Below are 21841 nucleotides of genomic sequence, written 5' to 3'. Positions count from 1 at the left end.
AGTTTGCCGTTAAAAAATACAAATTCCCTCGCGTTTGCTGGAGGGGAACGTTTTCATCACGGAGCTTAACATACGGACACAGAAGTTAACCGATTACATCCTTTTTAAAGATTTACATGCAGCTGCCAGGGCACATGGTGCTGTGCTTTGCGGCAGGGCACCTCGCTTCCTCCCCAGGTAAAGTCCTACGTGATCCACTTAAATTGTCCTGAAGGCGTAAAGCACGAAATTAAGGTTTTCCTTCACCAGGTTTAGGGAATAAATGTCGTTCCCAGGCAGGGGGAAAATATGCATGATTTTGTTTTTCCCGGTGATGTTGGGATGCCCCAGGGCTGGCCCGGGGCCGCGGAGATGCCCGGGTGCCCCGACGGGGCCGAGGCGCTGGGCTCCCGCCTGCACGACAGCCCGGACCCGGCCGGCTCCCAGCAGAGCGGGATTTTCCCGTGGACCGTTTCGGGGCCGCACGTCTGCGCGTGCCGGGTGCTGCCGGCGGCTCCGGAAAACACACGTGGCCCCGCGACGCGGCCCCTGGAGCTCTGAGAGGCGGCGGGGAAGCCGGAGCGATGGGGGCCGCGACCACGGCTGAGGCTTTGCAGCCCACGCGGCTCCCGATTAAGAAATGCCCCTTCCCGGCGCTGCGGCCGGCGGCTGAAGGAAGTTCCCGAATCGCTGCAATGGAGCAACGCTCCTTCCCACGGGAAGGGCTCAAGGGATAAGGCCGGGCGCCGACTCGCAGTGCGTACATGAGCCCAGCCCAGGGTTAAGCAAGGGCTGTGGCTCTTGGCAACGCGGGAGGAGGGCCCAGCCCCCCGAGGGATACAGCGATTTGAACCTTATCGAGATGCGTGGGAGCTCGGTGGCGAAATATCTCTGCGCTCACATATGCTTTTCAGCTGCTTCCTTCTCTCCGCGGCTTTGCAAGGACCGGGGCCGAAGCCAGCTGGCTCGGCGCCCGCCTCGATACGCAGGGCAGGTAGGGCCTGGCGAGGAAACAGCTTCTGCTATTCATCCGAGCGCGTCGGCAGGAGTCACGGGCCCGGGCTCAGCCTGGATCGCTCCTCGCGCCCCTGATGGGAAAGTGGTGAAAAGCGTCTCCCCCCTCTCTCCGCAGGGAGGAAGAGGCCCTGCGCCGCTTCGGTCTCCTCCTCCTCCTCCTCGCCACCCTCCCCAGCACCCTGGCAGTGCGCTGCGGGAGCTGCACGGGACCGCGCCGTCCCCGCCACGGGGCTCGTTAGCCCAGCGCCGCCGACGGCACGGCTAATTGAGCAGTAGGCTCTTGCTGCCGATGCCTTATTTACCTTCCTCCTCTTGGCCGAGAGCTGAATCTGCTTGTGGCAGCGGAGGCAGCTCCGGATGGAGAGAACAAAAGAGAAGAACAGAGTCTGGAATAACCGTGACGTGGACACGTGGCTGGGGGCCGCATCCAGACGCACCTGGGGTGTGCGGGAATTGCAACCCCCTTGCTTTTATACTAGTACTAGGGAGGCAAAGTGATATAGCGAGGGCAACGACAAGAATACCGAGAGGGACAGGAAAGAGAGGCATGACTCAACCAGCACGGTAGTACAGGTGTTGGTCTGCCATTCAGCAGGCCTGCGCTTCACGTGAAATGATTTTATTTGGGCTCAGGGCCACGGCCACATCTGTCACCTTTATGTTCATTCAGCCCTGCAGCAGCATATTGCATTTTAGCACCGATACAGTTGAATAAATACAGAAAGAAAATGTAGTTATCTCTGAAGACTCGCCATGCATTCTGCAAGATTGTGGCATTGCTGAAGTTTTATTTTCTTGCTGCCTCTGATTTTGGTCTGTTGGGAAATGTTATGGGAGATTCTTGTATTTGGCCATCTCATGGCTCAGAAAATGCTGGGAATGAACAGAGTAAGGAGGATAATGTTAAGAAAGTGGCCCTAATGCAACCCGTATTTCTTAATTCTGGTATAACACACACAATTTTTACACTATTAAAGATATAACACAGCATATCCAGTAATTCAATAGCATTTCCTGCTTAACTAACTATAGAAGTATCAAGATTTTAAATACAAAAGATTTCTCCCCCTGCTACTGCCTCCCTAATTATTCAACATCTTGTGGGTCAGGAGCAGACTTTGCCGCGATGCAAACATGTGCCCTCAAAGCCGTCACCACCGACTGAATAACGAAGGGCAGGGTCAGACTCCAATTCCGAGTAGGTTATTTGGAAAAACTTTTTTTTTTTTAAATAAAAAATACCTATTAGGAAGGGGTATAACAGCAAAGAAGCTGTAATCTTAGACTAAAAAGACAGCACGAAGGTTTGGCTCTTTTGGCCAAAAGTGGCCGAAGCAGAGGGCTCAGCACCCCGGTGCTCCAGAGGGCTGCTCCATGCACAGAGCCTTCATCGATGGGCATGAGATGGCCGCGTAACACCAGTATCTCACATGGGTTTCTGGTCCCTGGTTCCTCCTCCGCAACCAGGGGTTGTTGCACTTCTGCTCCTCTTGTGCCACCCTGAGGGAAGAACACGCCGGTGCGTGGGCAGAATTTGCTGCAGTTCCCCTGTCCTGCGTCCGTAGCGGGTCATGTCCTGCGTGTCCACCCGTGCAAGGCATCCGCCGCTCCCGGCGGGAACACGGCCCTGCCTGTAAGGAGGCTTCTGGGCACAGCTTTCAGATGGAAAAACCTCTTTAACTGGGAAAAGGGCAACGCCGTGCCGTGCCCCACAGCATGCGAGCAAGGGGTGGCAGAGAACAGGGTTTTGTGACTTAAACACCCACAGCTTTTCTCATGGTTCTTGCTACTTCGTCTATGTAAAAAGGTAACAACAAGGAGAAAATAATGGGCAGAAATACATACTGACCAGCAAAAGGTGTCTTTCCTATTTGTCTTCAAATGATGTTAAAAATCCTTTTCAGTTCGCCTTGCTCTATCCTGTGAGTCTAGCAGGACATCTCTTCTGAGGTTAGAAACACTGGAGCCACTCTGAAAATGAAAACTGCTTCACTAGCTGCTCTCCCAGGTCTCCTCTGCTGGTAGAGGAACGAGGCATGGGGAGTGTTTTGACCAGCTGAGCCTCTTTTGCTGTCGCAGTTCGCCATGGACAGAGGATAGCTGCTAACCTGGCAGCATCTCCGGAGAAAAGTCTAACCTGAGTACGCAGTGCGACGTGGGAGAAGTAAACCACCACATAAATGAACAAATCCCTGCCGTATAGGATGGGAAGAGAAACTGCCAGTCTCCAAAGACGCTGCTATCGATTGTCTCAGCCTGGTAGATGTCTTCTCTACTCGTGAACCTATGGGACAGCTTTCACAGTGTAACAAAAGCAATTCTCCATCATGGAGCTTAATGGAGCTCTGCATGAGACAGCTCAACATTATGTTTTTTTTGTTTGTTTTGGTTTTTTGCTTTATTCTCATACCTGCAAATGCTGTAGATTGCTGATCCAGAGATGCACTCCGCCGTTTCAGTGCAGACCCCCGGCAATGACTCCTTGTTACGGTCACAGAAGTTACTTCAAGAGTGAAAAAAGTCTGAGTTGAAGTGCCGACATTTTCTACTCATTTGGGCTTTTTGCCCCTCTGTTCCAGTTTCAAGGTAGATGGGAAATCGATGCAGAGGGACTCCCAGCTGCACCTGCCTAGCAAGTAGAGCAAGAACAGCATGGGTGGAGCTGCTGGCAGGGCAAAGTCTCGCCTGCACCTAGAAACTCAGTGCTTAGCAGCACACCGTCTCAGCACCAGTCTTTTCTTTCAGCCGCAGTATCCTGCAGCGAACACCAGCCCCACCGCTTACCTCTGATCTAGTTTGCTTTTCTACCCTTTGAGCAAGGCCAGGTTGAACAGTGCTTGGTTTCCTGCAAAACTATCTGAGCAGCTGCTTGTGCAATGCAAACGCACCTGAGCTGACAGCTCCAACCCCTGCGGTAGTGACCAGCATTTTATGGATGAAAACGGAGGTAGCTGGGACAAGTCCCCAGCGAAGGCTGCCCTCCTCACAGTACTCTCCATCAGCTCCCCCGAGAGCAAGCGAGATGAAGACGCCAAGAGCTGAGTGAGCTTCTGACCCACGGAGGCGGTCCATCTTGAGAGGACACTGGCAGTGGCAGATGCATCTTGGAGGGGGTCTGTCACCACCCTTCCAGTGGAAAATATGACCTGTGCCTCTCTGTGCCTATGTTCTCCAAGCTTTTCCAGTGATGAAAATTTAAAACATTTGTCCTTTTTTACTTAATTTAAAGCCAGGCTTATGCCAAGAACACACGACAAACTAGGCATAGTTGAAAAATATACTGGACACTTTTTATTGAGCACCAAAGTTGCAGAACCTGTACACGTCTGAACACCAAGTGCACAAACAGCTATTGCCTGGCTCGGGGCAGCAGATCCTCAGCGGACGCAGGGCAGAGCAGCTCCACGGACGCTGCTGCGACGCTGGAGGATCCGGAAGCCCACGAGCATTGCTAGCACACAGTGATACACCGAAAGTTTACTGTAGCACCAAACATGCTTTAAAGTGTACATGGGAACATTAAAAAAGACCCCTACATTAGTGATTTCCTACTGTGCTTCATAACTGATGTTCAGCCATTTCTTTGGAAAAAATAAGATCAGGAGAATTAATTCGGTCTGCATTTTTTTTTCCAAAGTACGATGGACTTCAATGCTGAAAACATAACATTCATACAAGTTGCTTCTGTAGATTTTGTTTCTCAGTTTGACAATTAATAGGAACTTGAAAAGAACAAAACCCCAAATATTATAGCACCCAAACATTATAGCACCACTAGGGAGGGGGATGTCTTTGATAAAATCCGGTAAACAGAAATTCACAAACAAGTTATTAATTACCCAACTTTCCTTTTTTCTTTTTAGTTCATTTTGTAATTAGAAAATATCTCTACCATTCCATCCAGCAAGGAGGTCAGGTAAGTGCTTCCTGCAGCTATGATAGAGCAGCCACCGAAGAGAACGTCTCCACTGAAATTAAGCATATTTTTGGATGCTTTGCAAGATTAGGCTGAGATCTGAAGTTTTAATCTTGTAAATTCATTCGTGCTCAAAACATGTTTTTGAACAGGATCCTCACAGTTTTTCAGACTCTGAATGTTTTATACTAAAATACAACAACTTTGCATTTACTCCTTGGTGACCAGCAGTAATGACTGAAAAGCTTTGCTCATTTTAATCAGAATCTGACTTTCCTGCAAAATACATTGCTGAACAAAAAAAAAAAAGGCTGTTTCACTGAGCAGCATCTGGGAGCAAGGCCTGTATTTCTGATTACAAGCTGCAGTGTTTTAAGATGTCAAGTACTGTCACTCCAGAAAACGCAAGCTCCTGGTCTAAACTAAGACTGGCACTATGAAATATGGACTCCTGCCTTTTTAGGAGGAGTTAAGAAATCATTCTGTTAAGTTGTATATGATAATATTCTAGAAATAGGCCTGTGCAAATACAGTGTTGCACTTAACACATAGAATTTGGAAAAAAGCACAGAGAAATGCACAGAGTTTAACAAATGGAGATATTCAGGGGAAGGTGGAGCCCTTCATTTGTTCCTGTGCACTGTAAAGCACCGAGGAATGTGTCTGCGGATGAAAGGAAACAGAAAGAGCAGTCTGGCATCTTCTGTCTCTCCAGCCACAAACGTCATATGCAAGGTATCAAGTGTTTTATAAGCACCTTAGCTTTGGCTTTAACTGCTTGGTGAACGGAAAAAAAAAAATGGTTTGTGGGTGAATGCAAGCGTTTGTATTTGTGAACTGGGTATTTACACACACCACTACTACTCTGTATATCAAAATGCTAATTTTAGGAATGCAGAGGGACACATGTACTAAACAAGTGAGCAAAAATGACTTCTTTTGCCTACTGATTCTGACAACTACATCAAAATAAAATGTTACTGTCCCTTTAGGGAGCTGCCACAGTAAAGGAAAACATTCACAGAAAATTTGTTTTCTATTTTATAATGCTAAGCATCTGAAAGAAGCTGTAAGGCCCAGATACAAATAACTTATCCTTAAGGATTTGTGGAAGTCAACATAAAGGGCCAGGACTTCTAAAGAGCAGCTGCCCATCTGCCAGACAATCTTTTTAAATCACACATTTTTGTCGTGCTTTTGCTCTTCTAATATGCGCAATAAATATCCAGACTTCAGTCCTCCCGTTGAGGTTTTGCAGGTACAAAAATACAGATGGATACTCTGTGAGTATAAACTGTGCTGGCTAAAAATAGCAACTTAAAAAGGCTGCCACGTCTGTGTCTCTCACTGCTTAGATATTGCAGGAAGAAAATTATTTGAACATTAGCTCTTGATCTGCATCTCACCAGACTGTGGAATTTAAGTAAAGTAACTGGATAAACACGTGATAAAATTTGTTTTGCTCCTAGCTCAGAGTTTCTCAATTCTTAAGATTTTAGGCTTAGGTTTGTAGTCTGGGTGTAAATCTGGTGAATCCCAGGCATAAACAGGAAAAGAAGAAATCTGCAGGATTACGTGAAGCAGTTTGAGATAGGCAGGGACCGGATTCAACCCAGGGAGCCCTTTCAGTGTCAGTCTTGCTTAATTAATACAACTTGGATATAATATTCAGGTCTGATTCTGACACCACTTCCTCCATTGTTATACTACCGAATTACGTTTGTGATAGGGAAATCTGAACTGGCCACATCCAAGTTGGCCACCGAGCACACGTCGAGGGCATGCTCCGGTCCAAGGGCCTGATAACGACGCCGCGGCTTGCAGGGACCAGCGTGACACTATCCACACTTCGCCTGCAGAAGGACAGCCCTTAAGTGGTGAGGTTTCTTCCAGGGGATCACATTTCTCCCTCTGTCGATAGGCTTAAAATCTAGACTCACGCTTTTTCCTGCAGAGTGAAGTCTTTTTAGCACTGGTGGGCACAAAGCAGGGTAACGCTGGAGATGTGCTCTTGGAGATCGGGGACCGGAATCCGTCCAGAACAGACAACTAGTGGGTAAATCGTTCCTTGAAAGCTGCTTAACAGAGTGGTCCAGCTGGATGAAGGACAAAAAAAGGAATTAAAATATTTATGCTTCCTGGGATGTTTGCGCAGAACTTGTCCTTACGCAGCCACGTAATCTTAACAGTTGGCCTTTTGTAAGCACAGAAAGGACATACTTAACTGCTTTGTTTTAGTGACTGCCAGTTAAGCTCAAGTTTATTTTAGAGTGGAGTTTAAAGTGTTGAGAAAACCATCTTAAGACAGAATCTTTGGTATAACAAATATTTTCACTCTTGCTCAATTCGAAGCCTGATAAAATGAATGGAGCTCTTTCAGTTAGCTTTGGTCTGGCCAGATACGACAACGTTTATGCACAGGAGTGAGCCACACTGTTCAGTGCAGCTGTTGACACACAAAAAGTTACCCCCTGAAGTCACCCATATGCCTAAGTATTTGCAAAATTGACCATTATTGCAATCAGTCCCTAAACATGTCATCTAAGAATTAACTAAAACACCCCCAAAACCCAACTGATATGCTATCTGGATAAGATAATCTCCATTTAAATGGCTTTTTTTTCCTAATTTGTGAGACTGACAAAGTTTTCCAGCATTTATTTTGCATCTTGAAAATCATTCCATCCTCTAAAGACCCAGAAGGTAAGGGTTATTCAAAGAAATCAGGTGCATTTTATGAAATCAGAATAAAAAGTGGAGGGGAGAGAGGAAAAGATGGGAAAGCCACAGACTTCTCCCTGGACAGTTTGCAGAGACCCATCTGCAATGCCACAGGATCCTAAGACACTTTTCCAGCACCACCTACTTGTCTGCACAGGTGTTTCAGCTCAGTTCAGAGACTGATATGCATCTCTACATAGTTTTAAGATGCTGTCCTTAAGCTAGCTCTGTGATGAGAGGTAATTTCACCTCCAACAACTATTTCTTTATATAATTGCATACTAAGCACCAAGTGTTTCACCTAGCTGTCCCCTCGTTCTCAGGGCACTTACCCAGGAACACCTCCAATTAGCCCAAATGCTTCTGCTGGTTTTTCACATAGCCGACCACATTGTTGGAACTGCTCCCTGCAAAACAAATCTCAGCGGAGTTAGACTTTACGTTTGTGCCAAATATTTCACAAGGATTTCTAAGCACTACGTTTTTACTGGTCTCAATATTTAGCAGTTTTCTGGTAGAGGTGTGCTAGCAGGCTGGACTGAGGAATGAAAATCCTTTTATAGTTTCTTAAACTAAGCTGGCCAAATGTGGCTGTTTGTAACTCTGGTCACATCAAAGATGTCGTCTAGTTAGATTGGAATATCACGTCCAATCTGATCTGATCACTCCCCTCCAGATCCAGAGTTAGTACAGGGCAACTACAGCTGAAGAGGAGGGACAAGCAAAATGAAAGCTGTGGAGCAGAAGGAAAAAAGAAGGCACCGACACTTCCACCCTCCCAAGACCTTGAGGCAACTCTGATGAGACTCACTGCATCACTGTGTTATTTGCTTTCACCAGAATGTACCTTGTAGTTTCTCTCATGCTCTCCCTTTACACCAGCAGCTTCCTCCTCTATGAATATTTACACAGTCATTTCCTATTCCTCCTCTAGTCTCTCCTTCAAACTCTATTGATATGGTGCCTTCAATAAAAAATGAGAGGCTGCTGGTGTGCCGAGACTGATTCATTTCTAGATGAGCAAGATAGTCCCTTTTGCTCCCCCGGTGTCTGTATCTACGTATTTTCTCTCATCTGTACTTTGAATTCATAACTTGTCCATGAATACATTTAGATTGGAAATCAGGAGCTTCCTAGCCACGAGAGCAGAGAGTTTCTAGAAGATGGTCCTACTAGAAGCTGGGAGGCAGAAAAGCTAGCTTTCCTGGAGACCTATCAGTTTGTGGGAGGGACCTGACACCCGATGTGGTTGCAGATAACAACAAGGGCCTGACTCAATGGGCTCTGCACTTCTTTTATCCTACATCCCAGTACTCTTAGCAAAAGCTCTTGGTAAGAGACCTTGTCTTCACTGAGTTCTGTGTTCATCTGCAAGAAGACCTAGGCCATGACCAAAGCTCCAAAGATCTATTTAAAAATAACCAAAGGGTATTGGATTGGGTATTTCTCACCCCCTGGGTAGGACCCCAGGAGAAGGCTGCATCATTTAACACAGTGTGTCACAGCTGGCGATATCTGTCCAAGAGTCCAGTCCGGGCACTGCACCTCCTACAGTAAGATCGTTCGACAAAGCCGTGGAAAGCTGAGACCGAAGAATCTCTTTCGCTATGCACAGACCTTCATTTCATAAGCAGCAAATTCCCTCTAAGCAATGCAATGACTGTAAAGCTTAGCAATAGTAAACACTTCATGCCAATAGCTTACCAAAATATTCCTTGTAATACTTATGCCTTAGGTTACGTCCGTCTGAAAAAGAAGGTACGTAATGAGAACACATCCAGTCAGCCTTCATTCTGTGTGTTAAGCTTTGTGCATAGCACAGATAAACTACAGATATGGGAATAATAACCTCAGGTATGAAAACAGAGGATCTCTGCAGCTGACGCAGAGATCTAGAGATAGGCTGCTATAAACTTCCTATAAAACTGTTTAGATTATTGAACTACGCAGTTACAGCTCACTCTCCCTGCCAGTGGTTAACTGCCAATCACTAGAAGCTTGTGTTCTTTCTGGGAGTTATCAGTTAAGGAATCCCGGATTTTTCTGAAATTAAAGAAAATTTATGCACAACATCAGACCATCTATTAGTGTCCTGCAAAGTTCAAGTTCCAGTTTGGTCTTTTCTGTTCACCATTTATACTGCTATTTAAGCTCTCAGAAACACCTTTAGCTCTAGAAATACCTATAGTGATATACATTACACTACTTCTTAGGGACTTTTTAAGGGAAAAGAAACAAAAGAAGAAAATAAAAGGCCTAAAAGCTAAAAATGGAAAATTTCTTAGTCTTTTAAAGAAACAGTTCAGAGATCTGGTTTGATAGTTCCCTTGGCTTTTACAGTGACTAAATGGCAAAAATCATCTCTCATGTCTCTAAGTTAAGATGACTTGTAGCCTAGTCTAGCATATTCTGGAAAATAGTTTGGCCAACAGGAGCTCCTTTATTGGGCAAATGTGTCTATAGAAACAAGAGAATAATGTTTTGGATGCATTAAGCAAGGTCTGAAGACAGAATTGGAATTTGAGACTTACACTGCTTAATGAAGTGTGTAGTAATATTATAAATATTTCTATTTACTGTGCAGCTTAATAAAGGGACATGCAGGTTCCTACCCGCTCTACCTGCACTATCGCAGAGGGGACAAACATATGGTGTCCCCTTCCATGGGTATTTCACATAGCTCAGCCGCTGCCAAGAGCATTAGAGACTTCAGCCAGGCGAGGCCGATTTCTGCAGGCTGGGACGATTCACAGCCAGCATTCACTCACTGAGGCTAGCGGTGGCAGGGGGACCCAGTCCCAGGACCGCCGAGCCCTCCCTACGGTCCAGCATCTCCCACATCAGCAGTCGTTCAACACCTCCTCCAAGAGCGCAGCTCCTTAAGGGTGCCCAGGCAGAGAGCTGCTGCTCCGATGGTCCCGTCTATATTTGTCAAAGGTCTGATTTAATGTCCGGGCATCACCTACATATAGCTTGCCACTACTCAGTGGAGTTCTTTGTAACCTTACATTGTCTTGGGGCTCTGGAGTTTTGATCAGGTAATACAGCTCACAGAGGACACTCCTTATAAACCACAAAAACAGATGGCCTCAAGTGTCTCCAATGACATACTGGCACCTAATCATCCTTGGTAAGGTCGCTTTTTGCCCTGGCATTTATGCAGTGTTCACTTAGCTATGAATTTTTGCCTTGTGAGCTCCATTTATATTTTTAGTAATTTAGCTACATCACATGGTTGCCAGTGCTGGAAGCAGAGAAATTTGGGTTTCAAAGCACATGTACCCCCGAGGCAATGAAGAGCTGGTGCAGGCACTGGTGTTTGTAAGCTGCCTGGAGCGCTGGGGTGCCCCAAAACCTGGGAAGCGCACAAGGCCAGATGTACCACCAGATCTGCTTTGCAGCCAGTGAACGAGCCATATCTTACTGCTTTTGCATGACAGAACAAGAAAAGAAGGGTGATTTCCAGCCAGCTGACCTGGATTTCCCCGCAGCTTGATACACTGGCCCCGGTTAGGGATTCCTTCGGCGGTGTTGCCAGGGTTGATGATATGGCATTCGTATCCAGTGGGGCAATGCAGAGGCTCATCGCCGTCCTCAGTGGTACTGCAGGCCTCCGCTGGAAGAGAAGGCTGCAGGTCATACACCTCACCTTCATCACCCGCAGGCAGCCACAGCGTGGCAATGTGGCCACCCCCTTCTGCATCTCCTCCCAGAGAAGATCTCAGATTACTTTCCAAGCAAGGATACCAAACAGCTGACACATCCAAAGAAGCCTGGCAGCACAGCTGAAGCAGTTCACACCTTACATAAAAAAATGACCTGTCTACCCCAAAATGGGGATTGCAGATCCCATTGCAGAGCCCAGTTACCTCCAGTGCCACCCTTCCCACAGCTTTTGTGCAAGGTCTGAGAGAGGGCTGGAAAGCAGTGAAGGCAGATGACCTCTGCCCACCATGTTCTCACTGACAGGTGGTCCCTCCAAGCTGTTATTCCCTCTGATTAGAGCAGGTGTAAATCTGTTGTAATTAGCGTTTAGGGCTGGGTGAGGAATCAGGGAGAAGTGACCACGAAACTGGAGTTTACCACTTTGTTCTCTGCTCCACGCCCATTCACTCACTGACGAATTTAAACTTCGGATGTGACTCACCATGGGGTCAGGCAGTACCGTCCCCTGCTACAAACATAGGCATTGATTGCCTTGACCCCTGGTATCTCGCAAGTGTGGAGCAGAATAAGAAAATAAAGCAGGACTCACAGGCAGTATTTGTGTACATTAAATGCAGAGACTATGCAGGGACACTCCCCCTTCATTTGCTGGGATTTTAATTTTAAGGGCTCCTGCTGTAAGTCTGATGCCATGACTGATGGTTCTTATTCCACTAATTGCTCCATTAAGTTGTGATAAAGGTGATAAAATAAGACCAAATAATATAAGCATGACAGGAATGGATGAGAAGGGACCTATTTTATCTTATTTCTGTCAGTGCAACTCCAGTGAGCTGGAGGCAGCATTTTCCCTTGAAGAACTAGGAGTTTCCATAACAGATGAGAACCAGGGTTCAGTGAATCTGGTACTATCTGTGTAAGATTGGACATTAGAGAAATCCTGGCCAGGAATACTATAACTCTTAGAAGATTTTTTCATTACTGGAATTCAAAGCCTTTACAAAAGAGAAGAGTATAATTCTGCCCCTTTTGTATTGTGGAAAACTGAGGCAGATGGCAAGGCAACTTGTTCTGGATCTCCCTGTTGATCTCCTAGAGGCTCAGGCAAGACTGGAACTCAGATCTCACTTTTTAAAGGATCAGTTATGTACTTAGAGGGAAGGTGTCTCCCAGCTGCTGATCTCCTCCTGCCGTGAATGGCACCTGCGGTTTCTCAGCCTGGCATCCTGCCCTTTGAGGGTAACGTCAAACTTGCGCTGCCTTTCTAGGTGTTTGCAATCCATCCCTGGCTCATAACTTCACTCTGACACGAATCAAAATTTCATGCACTGACAACTGCAATTTAGGCATCTGAAAGAAGGGCAGAAGCGCTCAATTTTGTCTCTGCTCTGGAGGTTTTCAGAGAGCCACATAAAACAGCCAAGCCCTTCTATTTTAACTGCAATATGACGGTCACTTTGAAAGCTCTGATGTCACCTCTGCACTGGTGCTGTGCTCACAAACCTGTTGCTGCATGGCCTTTTGCGCTTTCTATCTTTAACGGGCAATTCGCTCACTTTCCATTCCAACTGCTCGACTGTCTCTGCATGCACAAAACAGTGCTTCAGGACAGCCTGGAGCTCTTGGCTGAGACCAGTTTTCCAGAGAGGGCAATTTATTGGCACTACCCGTGTCTGACTAAAGCTGATCAAAAGCTGGAATAGCTCTTCTGTGAAGAAATCCAAAACGTCAGCCATACAGACCGGGGGTGTCTTGCAGAAGAAAAATCCTCTTCTCCTCTCCCCACACATTCCTTTTTTCATTTTGCAGAATTTGAAAAAATTAATTAAAAGATACTTCTATACGGAATTAACCCGAGAAGCCCAATCTGAACAGCGTTCCCCAGGCTTTGATGCTCCTAGCTCCATGTCAGTGTGACATATCTTCACAGCAGCTTGCCAGGGCTCTCATTTCGAGCAGCGTTCAGGCACAAGGAACTGGAAAACAGTGGAGGCCTCATCCTGAGGCAGCCTGTTTGGATCCGGACACCTCCAAATGCAAGTCTGCCCACTGGCTATCAGGGAGCTGGCAGAAAATCTATGTATGTTGACAAAGCTTTTTTCTAAAAAGGATATATTTCTACTTATTTCAAAAAAGGACAAAAATTCAGTTCTGTAGAGTATTCCTAGTGCTCTGCCGTCTCCAGGCTTTCCCCTGTGTGGGCATTTTGTGCTGGTTTGGCACATCTGATCAGGCTATCCTAGGTCAGGATTTCCAGCCATATCCATAAAAAGCAACTGATTTACAGCCCGAGAAACTCTTGCACAACACAGGGTTAATTCCATGGAAACTCCAGACAAATACCAGCAGCTCCAATCACATCCCTGTAGGTGATGAATATATCACTTTCCAAACTAGTGCCTTTTGTGTAACAGTGTTCAATTACTCATATTGCAGAGAAGACACTTAGTCAAATGTACTGTACCTTGTAAGACTTCCTCAGGGCCATCCAAAAGCCACCCGTTTCCTCCCAACCAGCGGGGTTTGGGCTGAACCAGCCAGTCTAAAACTGTAAAAGATAGAAACAAGCAAACCACATAGTCAAGGAGAAACAGCCCCGGAACACATAGTTATTAAAAAGTCACTGATTATTCTGTAAGAGCCAATGATGAGGCTGCCAGGCTCCTGAAGGATGGATCTGGCTGGCAGTTTTGTAGCAAGATATTTGTATTCATGTTCCCATTGTCCCAGCGGTGAAACAACCGTGGATGTTATCCAGGGCCCCAAGATCCTGGTGTCTTAATGGCCAAAGCAACTGTTGTTTCTCATCCTCTTTTCACATGGCATGGATGAGATGAGACGGTTGTAGCTGCCTGGCTTCAATGAGCACTTCCTCAGATGGGGGTTATTTCTTTTCCTGAATATATATTCCCAGGAAAAGAACTGGCATCAAAAGATTTCTGCCATTTGTACTGGCAGAAATTTTGCAGCAGCCACTGATCATAGATCAGTTCCACTCTCTTGATTCAAGACTCATCACACCTTCAGCTCCAGGAAATCAGAGCTACGCAACTGAACTTTCATCCTTGACTCACACTGAAACGTCCTACCCGTGGCCAGACGCACGTGGGGACAGACTACCATGATTTCTACATGTCTCTTGACATTTCTCTCTCTTGCAGCTGGATCGCTGGGTCCACCCTACCTGGCGGTGGCTGTACGGACTCCAGACAGGCATAGATGCAGCCGTTGTAACAGCAACGCTTGTGCCTTTCGCACTCGGAATCTGATCGGCAGCTGGGCACCTCGCAGGCTCGGTCGGGCAAGGTCTGGGGCGGTGGGGGGCAGCGGTCGTTCTTCTGGTAGTGGGCACTGTGAGAATGAAGAGGGTACTCATAATCCTTGCAAAGAAAAGAAAAGGAAACAAAAGTTTGGCATAAGGCGAATACCAAACATCCCACTAGTTCAACAGAAGAGGGAATTCCCAGCAGCTTTCAAGCAGGAGAATTAACTATTCAGTTCCCCCGGCCCTGCCTTCGATACACTGACGGGAGAGTTACATGACCTTGTACCTAGCACAGTACTTTGGCAACATAAAACGAGCTGTGGGCCTAATTTTGTAATTAACAGTATTGTAATGGCAATGAGGAGGTGAAAATCCCTAAGATGACTTTTGCGCTGGTCTTGGAAACAGAGAGAAATATCCCAAGCATCATCATGATGATCACCTTAAAACATTTCCATGGCAAAACATTTTCCATGGTTGAAAAAATGCCATTGCACTTTTTAAGGTTATGTCACCAAAGAGCCCTGGCGCTAATGTCCCAGGCAGTGACTATCTCCTGAACAGGCTCTTTCTCCCTCTGTCACCTTCTCCTTGACCAGCACTTAGAGGGAAGAGGTGCAAACACTTCCAGGCTTTCCAATATGAGGTCCTGGGCTGTTTAATTAAAGACCTTTTCTAAAACATGATATGATCTGTGTAGGCTTTGTGTGGGTGACAGCAATTTAATCAAAAGGAAAATGAGACCGTGACCAACTACAGCAGAAAGAGCCCAGCTGTTTATTGCACACCAAAATGACATGGGAGGTTTAAAGTGGATTAACAGGCCCAGGATTTTACCAGAAACATTTATAAGAGGCGACATTTAGACAATATGATTCATACTGACGGCATTTTAGCGAGCAGCCAACTCCCTCCATCAGAGGGAAGCTGGTGAATCAGCCAAGCCTATTCCTTTCTCACCTGTGGCCAAACGATTCATCTCCAGGCTTGAGCTCCATCCCCCAGAGCAGTATACAGTACTCAGAAAGGGCAAAATTCAGTGCACAGATTTATTAATCCACACTAATAAGCTCTAGCCAAATCAAAAGAGAGATCTTGAGTGTGTGCTTTTAGCAGAGATCAGCATCTAGCCGAAGGTACAAAGCGAGAGCTGCCACGCGCTCCCTGCCAGGCTGTTTGGCTTGAGTCCCTGTATATACTTGGACTCATCACTGTTGTGTTTCAAAATCACTGATAAACAACTGGGCTTGTTATTGCAAGAAATAGTGTGGTGCAACTGTCCTCAAGGGGTTCTCTAGGAAATTTCACTATCAGGCTGCGGAGAAATTTGGGGTGAGGCTAATATCCTTCTTTATCTAGGTGCTGCTACATCTTCATCGTTGACACACTTGAACAGCTCCTGTGGAGCACGGTTGCCTTTGCGAAACAGCACGTTGCCACAGGTGCTGTCCAAGTAAATGTCCTAGGAGAGGCCCAAGGAGGCATTTTACAGACATCCAAAATCCACCGGCTGAACGCTCCCTTGGTAGTCTGAATACACCCAGCAGGGTGGCGACTACAGGGAATAAATATTGACTGTCACTCAGATCTAGAATAAAGTGGCTTGCCAAAGCTTTGCCCTCCTTTATCTGTCACTCTCTTTTTGCAATTTTTCCTCCTTTTCTTCTCCAAGTTATGCAGTCATCTTCTTCTGAAATGCATGTTTTGGGCACAAAATACGGTTTTCCCCTTCCCTTTTTCTTTCCCTTTCCCTTTCCTGTCTTCTTTTCATCATGAGCCCTTCACTGGGGTGTTCCCACCACAGGGCAGCAACAGTCCCTGATTTCGGGGAGGTCCCTGCAGCCTTCCTCTCCCCAGCTGGATCCCCCCCTGCAGCTACGGACACGTGGTGCCGGGGACTGCCTGCATCCCCTGGGGTCCCCCACCCTGGGGACCAGCCGTGGCCGGTGGCCTGTGCCACTCCATACAACCGAGCAGTAACCAGTTATCGCAAACTGGGAAAACAACCTAATTCCCCCTTCACTCGGCTTAGTTCACAACGCAGAAAACGAAGGCAGTTCTGAGGGGCACAAAAAGAAATAATGATGTACATTTGTGCTGCTGATGTGAGAAATTTTGCTTCCATGGTCTGCTGCGTATTGTACCCAGCGTATAATCACACTGATAACGGGGTTGTTCTTTCATCGAAGCGAATCTCGTTGCTCCGTGCAATAGCTAGGGGGAAACAGAGAGCAGCGAACCTTCTCACACGCCTGGTTTCGCTGCGAGATGCAGCCAAAAATTATGTAGGAGATATAGAGCAAACTCGGAATGATTTAAAGTTTTGCTTTATGGAACTAGGTGTATGTTAAGGAAAATGCAATCCTGGTTATTTTTACAGCTGGTAAATAACGTGTGTGTGTGACAGAGAGAGAAAAAAAATCCCTTGATTCCTAATACTTCTACAAATGACAGCCTCACGCCCTGTTCCCAGTATCAGCCAGGCCCTAATATGGGTAAAGCTTTTCCTTCTGCTCTTTCCTCAGCTGTTTCCAAGCACTGAACAAGAAACTGCTCAAAAACCCTGCAGTGAGCCTGTTTTGCAATGAATTGATGGGCTGTTTGAAGCACTGGACAGGTATGAAAAAATTTGTTTCAAAATTTTGATGATGTTTTGAATTTTAAAGTGACAAGCTGCCCATTAACACATTATCCCCGTTCTTCAAAAAGCTGAAAACACTCCAGCTTTGAACCAACGTGTTTTTAAAGTGAAGATATTTAAAATACAACTTATTTGTTTTTGTTGGTCTTTAAATCCAGAAAACTCTTGGACCAAGTATAATTTGGGGATATAAGATAGCATTTAACAGCAAATATTTCCAAACGTTTCAATAGGTCTTCTTGTTCCTGGCGATGTTCATACTGGAAGGTCACAGTTCACTGTTCTATTATTTGCAATGTCAGCTACAGACTGAAACGTAGGGACCAAAATAATACTGGCAAATGACGGATACATCAAAAAATAGTTAATGCAGTTGTTTCACAAATGATTCACACACCAAGAAGGCCAAACTACAATGAACAGTTGGCTCAAAGAATGAGATTTCCGTTCAGGAACAACGTAAAATTTTCAGCCAAATCACTTTGTACCTAATGACCTCCCTGCCCTTTCTCTCTGATCACTTATTGCTCTGAATCGCTTTCTTCCAAAACCTCATGGCCAAGAAAATATTTTTGCAAATTTGATCTAATAAAACTGTTGCCATTGCTTTATGTATGCTAAAATCCTAGTGGGAAATGAGATTCCCTCATTCACAAAACAGCCTGCTTAAGGTTGTCTCCAGGTATGGGTTACCCAGTCTTTTTAAAAGTTCTTTGTAATGAACGCAAGCCCACTGACAGCACGCTGCTCTGCTCAGCTGGCTTCCCCCCCCCCCCCCCCCCCCCGTGCTTTGGAAGTAGTCCACAGACTGTGCAGGGGGCTGCGGAGCACCAACTGCAATCACTGAACCTGACGAGTGTCCCTCCGACTGTAAAATACATGTATTTGCTAACAGCTGGAACCCCAGTTCCTCCATCCTACCGTGACTTCAAGCTTTTTCTTCTTATTCCATTCCCTCCCCTCCCTTCTCTGCTCCCCCTTGACCCTTTTTCTCCAACCAACAGTCTTCATCAAAGTCAGTAATGAACCACTCCTGCCCAGACCTCAAGCCAGTTCCTCATCGTCATTCCTCCTCGTCATTCTGCTGCTACCAGCCTGGGGGACGGGTTCCTCCTACTGCGGATTGCCATTTCTTGGACTCGGACAAGGTAATTCTCAGTTCACGTCCTTCCCCCCACCTCCTCCTAGAGCGTGTTCGTCAGAGACCTTGCCCACGTCATCGTGGGGGTCCCACGGGGATGTCCGCGGCCCATCTCCCGTAACGCCGCACTGCACTGCCAGTACCTCCCTCTGTTCCCTATCCAAGCGACTCGCAAATCCGCTGCGGGGGGAAGGAGAGCGGACTGCTTTTAAGGAGAAGGAAAAAGAAAGGCATTTTCTGTTTTCCCTAGACAAAATGTTCCTGTCAATATGAGCAATTCTAGTTGAGTTTGCCAGATCAGTAGCACCTGGATCCATAGCTGCCAGAGAAAACATTCCTTTGAAGAACGGCACGCTGAAAGAAGAGGATATATCCTTAGGGGAGCGGGCTCCGTGCCTTTATACAACACATTATCTGAAGATCAACATGTAAATACCTGTTCTACTCCTGTTCTACCTCTCTGGGTCATTTAATTTATAGCTCCTACTGAATTTGAGCTTTACATTAAAAAATGGCATAAGAACACACTACTAAACACATTTTCCAATCAGTGATTTAGCACTTCATCATCTCCCAGTTAAAATAGAAACCAGAAGATACTCTGTCTGAAAGGGGACTGAAATGAAGCAAATTTCTTGTTGGAAAATAACTGCGTACCTTTAAAATGTTAGTACAACTTTGCTGCAAAACTTCAAGGAGACCAAACCACCGTATTTCATCTCATTCAGCGCAGGTGAAACACACGTGCCACACTTCTGAGTCAGGAGTTACGCAAACCAAATGCATCTGTTCCCAAACAGATCACTCCAGATGTCACGGGCCAAAAATTTCCATTTTAAACGAAAAGCCTTTGCAGGGGGCTGCAGAAAGCAGGTGAAGAAAGCCCCGCTGCGAGGCTGCTCGGGGACGCGCAGTGGCTGGAGGTGCGATCCCACCCGAGCACAGCAAAGCCCACTGACTGCGCTCCTGCCTGAGCCGTTCCGGCGGCAAAAGCCTTGGGTCAGTGCCGGCTTCTCAGGGGACTTTAGTGGATTAACTCAAATTTTATTTTTTCCTTTTTAAACAGCAGGTCCTGAATGTCAAGCTAGTAAATTATTTTCCTGTCTTTTTCCTTTTTTTCCGTGGAGATCTCTGACAGGCTCTTTTGGCCCACAGCAGAAGGCGATTCAGCTCCATCCTTTTCTCCACTCACAGCAGAGGTGGGAACTAGTGTGGCAGCGTTCAGGACCACCCGGGAGCTGCCACCGCCGGGGACTGAGCCGGGGAAGGCAGAGCCACGAGTGTGATGGGCATGTTACACTGTGCCTCTGGAGACCTCGGTGCTCCAGTGATTTACACAACCCTGGGGAACGCCACTATCTGCTGTCCCTACAGCACACGTTCTCACTGGGCGCTGGAGGCACTTGCCCAAATTTACGCAAAAAGACAGTGGAGGAACTGGGCAGGCAACCCTGCTCCCTGCTCTAAGCAGTGAAGCACAGCATCTTCTTTCTAGTAAACTTAGTCTCACATATGTAGGTTTTGATACTCACAGCCACATCCCCCCTTTCTCCCTTCAGGCTTCTCTTGCTGCTCTACGAATTTTCTAGGAGAAGCAGTGATCCCTGCAACACCAATGTATTTCTCGCGGGCTGAAGCGTGCCTTTATCTACAAGTTTCCCACTGCAGCAGCTAGGTGGCAAAAGTTTAGTACAGCCTGGGAAACTTAGTGCAGCCCTGTTACAAAGAGAGAGACTGCAAATTCAAACACTTCTTATGCTAAAAATGACACACTGCGTATAAAGAAAACCCCCCATTTCACAGCAAACACCCCCAGCTCCCCAAAACAGCCCCACTGTTGGCTACTCACATCATATTTTTCCGTCATTTTCAGATGTAGAGCACGTTTCCAGAGATTCCTTGCACAGCCCGAATCTGGGAGTAAAACTAAGACACACAAGGCTGCAGCGATGATCTTTTTACAGAAATGCATCTCTGACAGCGCCCTCGAATCCATTTTCCCAATGAGAGACCAAACAAGGAGCCCAGCTTTCCAGGATCCAGACGATTCAGCCTTGGCAGGGAGGGAGGGAGACGGAGAGGGAGGGAGAGCGAGGGCTGATCGCTGGAGAGAGCCGCTTTTTGCTGCGCAGCTTCTGGGAAGGGAAAGGGGAGAGAAAAAAAAAAAAAAGGAGCCCACAAGCAGAAGCCAGAAGCTGCTGTTGAACTTCCTTACTCCAAGTTAGATCAGGTTCTCAGCTCACATGTTCACACAAAGCACATGCTCTTCTTGAATGATAGATGGAAAGATTATTTGGAAAGATTATTTTTAGACCTTTGTTCCCAACATCTGGCATCCTCAGAGAGCCCCATTCAAAGCCAAGGCGTGGGATCAGATGACAGCTGCCGCAGGGGGAAATAAAGGTCTTGGAGGGGTGGGCTTGGCAGCTTCTAGCATACAGCTCACCAAAACTTTCTGAGCAACTCGGGGCTCCCTTTATGTGCTTCCCTCTGTGCCCTGAGCTGTGGTTTTGGATCATGTTTTGACAAAGTGATAACTTCATATGAAGACTGCTTGATGGAAGTGACTTAAAAACATGATAAACATGCAGAGGCTTTAATTAAACCAAGTTGACATTAACTTTCTGCAAGTGATTTTGAAGAAGGGGAAGATGTGGCCATTAGGGTAAACACAATCCATAAGCATGGGTGGGGAACAGGGAAGGAAGGTGCTTTGGAAACGACATGACCAAATGGAAAGTGAGGAAGGGGACATGAGTCAGCCTGTGCCTGACAATGGGACGGACGGGAGACTGGACGCAGGGTGTTGGACACCTACGTGAATATGCAGGCACCCAAGTGCCTCAAGAACAAGAATGACCTCATGACATCCGACTGAAAGCATCGAGCACCCTGCAGGGGCCAAAAGCAGGTGCCGAAGAAAAAAGAAGAGAACAGGGCAACTGTTACGGGTGTATGTATGCGTGTGTGTGTGTGTGTATATGTGTATATATATACACACATATACGCCTACATATATATATGTATATAATGTATACATATTACTTTCTCAGCCTTCAATCACATGCTGTTCCTGAGGCAAAGGTGAGGATGGGTATTTTATTACCTTCTGTAAGAATTTCTCCTCCATCAGCCATCTGCTCCATTTCAGCCTCCATCAGATCCCACCTGCGATGAAAGAAGAAACGGACCCGCGTAGTTATGCTACATCTGAGCACTAAGTCCTGCTTGCCTCTGGTTTACCCTGTGCAGCTCCACTCTTTAGCCCAGGCAGAGCAGGGTGGAGGCTTGCGGGACGCACTGGATTTACTGCATGACTCCGGCAAGATGGGCCTGCACAGGAGTGTTGCACAGGTCAGTACTCTGTGGACAAATATGCAGAAAACTTCCAGTTCTTCCTTATACCTGAAAGCTGTGATAAGTCACTTTGAGCCACGCCTAAGTGTCAATAGCAGCAGGTAGCTGGTAGCCAAAGGATTTCTTCTTCAAGTGTGC

The 21841-nt window shown here is 46.6% G+C and overlaps 1 protein-coding gene across 3 annotated transcripts; it reads right to left on the bottom strand.

Annotated features, from left to right (window-relative positions):
* Nucleotides 1-4261: 4261 nt before the first annotated feature.
* On the bottom strand, nucleotides 4262-20703 carry WFDC1 (WAP four-disulfide core domain 1). 3 transcript variants are annotated; one of them, XM_026092598.2, is made up of 7 exons: nucleotides 20196-20698; nucleotides 14484-14679; nucleotides 13764-13847; nucleotides 11109-11249; nucleotides 9338-9379; nucleotides 7966-8040; nucleotides 4262-7008 (listed from the first exon to the last, which is right to left on the bottom strand). In XM_026092598.2, exons 1-6 carry the CDS (start codon nucleotides 20340-20342, stop codon nucleotides 7982-7984), a joined length of 669 nt encoding a protein of 222 aa, XP_025948383.1. In that variant the 5' UTR covers nucleotides 20343-20698; the 3' UTR covers nucleotides 4262-7008; nucleotides 7966-7981. The 3 variants fall into 3 exon arrangements, with proteins under 3 accessions (XP_025948383.1, XP_064375824.1, XP_064375823.1); XM_064519754.1 differs by lacking the exon at nucleotides 20196-20698 and adding an exon at nucleotides 18249-18423; XM_064519753.1 differs by lacking the exon at nucleotides 9338-9379 and having other exon boundaries at nucleotides 20196-20703.
* Between the last annotated feature and the right edge of the window lie 1138 nt (nucleotides 20704-21841).

This window comes from Dromaius novaehollandiae, chromosome 13 (assembly GCF_036370855.1).
Source record: "Dromaius novaehollandiae isolate bDroNov1 chromosome 13, bDroNov1.hap1, whole genome shotgun sequence".
Taxonomy (NCBI): Eukaryota; Metazoa; Chordata; class Aves; order Casuariiformes; family Dromaiidae; genus Dromaius; species Dromaius novaehollandiae.
The sequence above is the reverse complement of the archived record's forward strand: the minus strand, read 5'-3'. Positions and strand labels throughout refer to the sequence as shown.